Source organism: Chanos chanos, chromosome 8 (assembly GCF_902362185.1).
Source record: "Chanos chanos chromosome 8, fChaCha1.1, whole genome shotgun sequence".
NCBI classification, from domain to species: Eukaryota; Metazoa; Chordata; class Actinopteri; order Gonorynchiformes; family Chanidae; genus Chanos; species Chanos chanos.
Genome location: NC_044502.1, coordinates 5757899 through 5764236, shown reverse-complemented (window position 1 = coordinate 5764236; position 6338 = coordinate 5757899). Strand labels below are relative to the sequence as shown.

Here is a 6338-nt window from a genome sequence, read left to right as displayed (position 1 = left end):
AAGTAATAGATAGACAGACGGGCGTACGAATCCCATTGTGCGACTCATCGTCTTAGCCAATCACATCGAAGTAGGCGTTCTCTTCTCCTGTTATGTCTTAGCACAGTGGGACTTGCGCAACGCTTTCACAATTACAATTATCAATAGGCTTTACAAGAGCAATCTCGAAATAGTGGACGAACCCTGTACGCGCAATATTGTCAGACAAGCGAAAGTGAAAATGTAACAAATAGTTGCACATTCTTCATATAACTTGGTTTTCTATCATGATATAACTAGTTATAAGCATTTCATTATGGTCTCGATATCTATATCAAGTCAAACATTGTTAAAGACAAAACCCCTCGATCAAAGTATTCTCTTAGTCGGTTCGCTCTGACCAGTTTCGTCAGATCAGCTTTGGCTGATCAGTTCCAAAGTCAGACCATATCCTCTACGCATCAAAAGAACTGCGGCGACAACTAACACCAAAGGGTTTCCATAATGAAGGCCGGTCGTGTGTTTAAAAGTAGGCTAATTGTTCAGCAGACACTTGCTTCTATTAAGTGGTGACGATATAACTTACAGTCCAAAAGTTTGAACCTAGTGCCACACTTGGCGTCATGGATTTGAGAGCTGTTGACGTAATTACTGACGCAACTCGCTGCAATCCACACAACGTTTCTCTGTTTCTCCGGGATTCCCTCTTCACAATGGAAATCTGTGTAGGCTATATTCAGATTTAGCGCGCAGTCAGAGAAAATACATCGGAATGGCCGGAAAACGTTCTTACCCATATAAGAAGAGAGGAAGCCACTTTTGCCTCTTTTAAAAGGTTTTGTTTTTTGAACGTGTCAACCTTCCGACCACTCCCCTATTACCATAGCCTCATAATCAGCTATTACCAGCTTCTCTCTTCGGTCTCCTTATACTTGCTTTACGCACGCTTTCTTTCTTTCTTTCTTTCTTTCTTTCTTTCTTCAGCAAACCTGAAGCGTCAGCCTCAGTCTGTTATCCTCTCACAGGCTGGACTATATTTCATATTCATCTTATCTTCCACTAAGACATATGCAACTGAATGTATTGGTACCATTTGAACATATTCACAGTAATTGTTCCTTGGTAATAAAACTAGTCACTAGTTTTGTACTTGTGACTCTGCTTTTAGGAATACAGTTTATAAAACCTCAAGGATGACTCTCCTGCATATCTGTCGTGTACCCAGAAAAGCTTGTAGCATGCTCTGGTCACCCCTTCTCGGGAAGAAAGTTTCTGCTAGGAGGAGGACAAAACTACAAGCAAATAAAGTTTGCATGATTATAAACTTAATTGATCACAGAGGAAAAAAAAAAACCTCTTAAAATGTCCAAATAGTGTGTGCTACTCCTGTGTTGTTTTATGCAGCTTTACGGGGTGTATATAAATAAATGCAAATGTTGCAGCATCACAGGAACCCTACCATGATCACTTTACGGTCCAACGCATCATGCGTTGAGTAGCATTGTTCTGCTCCGTTTGCTTAAACTCCCAACTGACTTCCGCTTTAATGTAGCACTGCTATATTTCCTCCCCAGTATATTACCAGGTTCCATTTCTGTTCAAACTGAGTACTGTATGGTATAAAATATGATGTAAGAAACGTCGTTAATTACAGATTAATTACAAAAAAAGTGCCGTTTCATAGGTTAGACAGTGCTAGGTGGTGTGAATTTTGGTAACACCTCCTCTCTCTCCAATATTTTGTTATGACGGCGACAACTGTGGAGTTTAGGTAGAACGCGGGATCTCCCGCAAGTGCACACACTGCGCTCAGCAGAACAGATCCTCAGTCTACTGATTTGGCGCGCGTCAAGGTTTGACGCTGATGACGTCCGGCGTTTTGGCACGTGGGCTGTGGCATTCCGAGCTCCCATAAACAAAGGCACATTGCGCTCGAGCGCCAGTCTTCGTGCAGTGCCGAAGGTGTAGGACACTTAACAAAGCACCTCCGGTCTTGGCAACATCAAGGGTCTGCTGGCTTTAAATAGCCTGCTACTGGGGCGCAGCAAAATACAGCTACATGGAAACAGCTCACGGGATGACAAACTGAGGTAGGCTATGACACGAATAATATTTTTGTATTTGTACAGTTTATCAAAGACATGCAAACTGTGATGCATTTTAAATCTATAGTAGATGCTTAATGTTGGTCGGATCAGCTATTCGTGACATTTAAAGAATCTCAACAACTAATCATTGCACGCAAGTGGTAGAGATATGCGTTCAAAATTGACTCGCTTTAAGCGCAACTTTTTCTGAGGTCTGTACATGATGTGTACATGAGTTGATCGTGTTGAAGAGACTTTTAAAATCACATGGAGTCTCTGTAGAAATAAGGGAAGAAGTATGCATTTGGTCAAAATATCAAGGTATCTTTGCATGACCATGAATAAATAGGCCCACAAATAATAGCTTAATAGTTATATTTTCTTGGTTACATTAATGAGACTGTGATGGAAAACCCCCAATTTGACGATACGTTTCTTAAAGCAAACATCTCTTTCCTTTTAGCAGAACGCTGAAGGAAATAATTGTCCTGTTGAAAACAGCCCATATATAGGAAACCTGTTTGCAGAGATTACTTACAAGTCAACGGGAATAAAGTTGCTCGCCGAAGGTAAACAAACAAGCAAAAAACTTTACGACACGTTCCGTGTATATAAACCACACCGTACTAAAAAGTGGACAAAAGATGCCGAAAATGAAGCGCGTGAAAAAGTTCAATCTTTCTAAAAACGCGTCCCTTACGTTTTGTCCTCTCTTCTCTCTTAGTTATTACTGTAAGAACACAACGCTAAGTTCTTGTGTTTGAGCATGCATGAGTTCCATGGCACGAGACACTGCTAGAAAACGAACGTCCAGTTTTTATCTAATGCATGCACTTCTCCGTGAGTTTTTTCAGTTACTATTATGTCTTTTACCCACTCTGTTTTTCTTCTTCGGTCCGCAGTCATGCCCTGCGTCCAGGCTCAGTATGGATCTTCACCGCAAGGAGCCAGCCCCGCTTCGCAGAACTACAGCTACAACACCCCCGGAGAGTACAACTGCGACTTTCTGACACCCGAGTTCGTGAAGTTTAGTATGGACCTAACCAACGCAGAGATCGTAGCCACTACCTCTCTCCCTGGTTTCAGCACTTTCGTGGACAGCTACAACTCGGGCTACGACGTCAAGCCCCCTTGCCTATATCAAATGTCCCACTCTGGAGAGCAGCTCTCCATTAAGGTCGAGGACATACCCGTACACGGTTACCCTCCGCAGCCGCACCAGCCGCATCAATCCGAGGAAGGGATAACTCATGCCGGACCTGTCTACTACAAACCGTCCTCGCCAAATATCCCAGCCCCTCAGAATTTTCCGGTTCCGACCGGTCACGCTTGGGAGGACACTGGATCTCATCACTCCTTTCATCAGAACTACTTGGCGACATCTCACATGGTGGACCACCAACGTAAGAGTGCGGTTTCCCGACTGTTCTCTTTCAAACAGTGTCCGCCCGACACCCCGATGCCCAGCTGTCAGATGCGATTCGACGGATCACTGCATGTGACCATGACTCCAGAGACTCCCGGCGTTCATCGAGGTTTGGAGGGACAGAACTTCGGTGTTCCGGGCGCTCTTAGGAAACAGCACGCCATGGGATTCCCTCACTCCATTCACGTCGGTCACGGACATCCCTTAATGGACGGTCAGGTGTCGTCGCCTACTTCTAGGGGATCGCCTTCGAGCGAGGGTTTGTGCGCCGTGTGTGGTGATAACGCTGCTTGTCAGCATTACGGAGTGCGCACATGCGAGGGTTGCAAAGGTTTCTTCAAGGTAAGTGTCGTGTTCATTGATTGTTTTTGGTCTACAAGGCGCGTAGTTACCCCCCTAGGCATGTCACCGTTACCGTTGCCTCGAACGTCTTTGACACTGTAGGCTTTAGTGTAAGTTGTCAAAAAAGGGGACACCGTGTAATCATTAATTATGCAGGTTGGAGAGACGGTTCCATTAGTTTACAGTGGGATATACTGTCAATTTTCTTCGTTTCACGGATTTGACCCTTTATGCGCACTTCTGTTAATTTTTAACAAAACCCTTTTTCATTTCAATTTAAATTAGCTTGGACAGAGAGAGAGCCGTGTCTTCGCTCTGCCGAGTGTAACAGAACTCCCAGCGGCCACATTATGCCAGCTCTTTATTTCGCCACCTTGATAGAATAATCTTACTAAGCCGGCAGGAGAGGACGTGGAGAGTGTGTCGGGGGACCCCAAATTATGACTGTCCACGGAATTGTATTTACCGAATGTCTGCTCTGTCCGGCTCTTGAATGTATTACGCAGCTTTAGGTTAGAGATCACGAGCTCGAGTGTTGACTTTCAATTCCATCCAGTCTGAAGTCATTCACAAATTGCAACTGCGCACCGAAATTTAAAGGGTTAATCGTCTACTTGTTTTGCCCGTCATCGCATTTGCTTGAATGTAAAATGCTGTTTTCTTTGTATGATTCGCCAGCGAACGGTGCAGAAAAACGCCAAATACGTGTGCCTGGCGAACAAAAACTGTCCTGTGGATAAACGGCGGAGAAACCGATGCCAATACTGCCGTTTCCAGAAGTGCCTCGTTGTGGGGATGGTGAAAGAAGGTAAAATTCAGACAAGAATTTTTTAGATTTACTATATCTTCTTCCCGTAAAGTATTAGGCCAAAAGTTTAGGTTTCGAGAGTATTCCAGTTTCTCGGAATAAAGCCAAGTCTAAAACCACGAATGCGGAACAAGTCAGAACAATACTTGCAAGAACAGTGAAAGATTTTTGGAAGAAATGAATTTGTTTTTCAGTTGTTAGGACCGCAAGTTTAAAGGGTCGAAGAGGTCGCCTCCCATCCAAACCCAAGAGTCCCCAGGATGCGCCGCTGCCCTCGACACCTGTCAATCTTCTAAGTGCCCTGGTGAGAGCTCACATCGACTCGAACCCCGCCATGTCTCGTCTGGACTATTCCAAGGTGAGTGTGGTTTACTCGATCAAATGATTTTTTTTTATTAACATCGTAACATAAAGTACCCAATTATATGAATGCTTTTCACTGCGGTATAGTGACACGTATGTATCACTAGTCTGTTTTGATGAAGTTAAAAAAGTATATAATTTAAAATATTTGTTCGATTTTAAGTTTCAGGCGAATCCCGACTACCATAGCGGCGGAGATGACAGCCAACATATCCAGCAATTCTACGATCTCCTCACTGGATCGATGAGCATCATACGTGGATGGGCCGAAAAAATACCTGGTTTCACGGATCTGCCCAAATCAGATCAGGAACTCCTATTCGAGTCGGCCTTCCTCGAACTTTTCGTTCTTCGACTGGCATACAGGTAAAATGCCAAAGACTACACGCAGTTGTGCAGTTGTGCAGATCTTGCAGTTGTGAGTAACTGAATATCATATTCATGTTCACAGGTCGAACCCAGCGGAGGACAAACTTATTTTCTGCAATGGAGTGGTCTTGCACAAATTGCAATGCGTGCGCGGATTTGGAGTGTGGATTGACGCTATTGTGGAGTTTTCCGCAAACCTCCAGAGCATGAATGTAGACATCTCGGCATTTTCCTGCATAGCTGCCCTCACCATGGTAACAGGTGGGAGATGTAAATTGCCTGACCTTTTCTCGTGCGCTTGCGCTGTGTTTCAGTTTTATGGCATGACACTTTTTTTCTGCTCAAATCATCCCGATATTGTCTCTTATTTCCGCAGAAAGACACGGACTAAAGGAACCTAAGAGGACAGAAGACCTCCAAAATAAGATTGTAAACTGCTTGAAAGATCAAGTGATTTGCACTGGAGGAAGCCAGAACTGTCAATCGCACTTGTCCAAACTGTTGGAGAAGCTTCCGGAACTTCGCACTCTGTGTACACAGGGACTGCAGCGCATATTTTACTTGAAACTTGAAGATTTGGTTCCAACGCCTGCAATAATTGACAAACTGTTCCACGACACGTTACCTTTTTAAATACCGACCAGAACATAGCGTCTGGACGGGCGGACTCGGAGTTAGTCCACAATCCGATGCAGGACTTTTTATTCTCCTGGAGTAAAAACACGTATGCAAGGTGGACTGTGGCATCCAAGAGAAGAGGAGTGAACGCAAACTCGTTACAAGTCTATGGTGACACTTCAAAAGGGACGGCTACTTAATTCCTCGATATTTTCTCAAAAGTGCTGCTTATTTGTAGCATGGGATCGCACTGTCAACGCGCCATGAATAATATTTTATGTACATACAATACATTTCTATATTACTCCATCTACTGCAATTTATACAATGTATGTAACATAATATG

General features: G+C 43.9%; 1 protein-coding gene across 1 annotated transcript; it reads left to right on the top strand.

Annotated features, from left to right (window-relative positions):
* Window positions 1–2970: 2970 nt before the first annotated feature.
* On the top strand, window positions 2971–6007 carry nr4a2b (nuclear receptor subfamily 4, group A, member 2b). Its single transcript, XM_030782058.1, has 6 exons — window positions 2971–3834; window positions 4513–4642; window positions 4837–5000; window positions 5169–5371; window positions 5457–5635; window positions 5751–6007. The coding sequence occupies exons 1-6, from the start codon at window positions 2971–2973 to the stop codon at window positions 6005–6007; spliced, it is 1797 nt and encodes a 598-aa protein (XP_030637918.1).
* The last annotated feature ends 331 nt before the right edge of the window (window positions 6008–6338 follow it).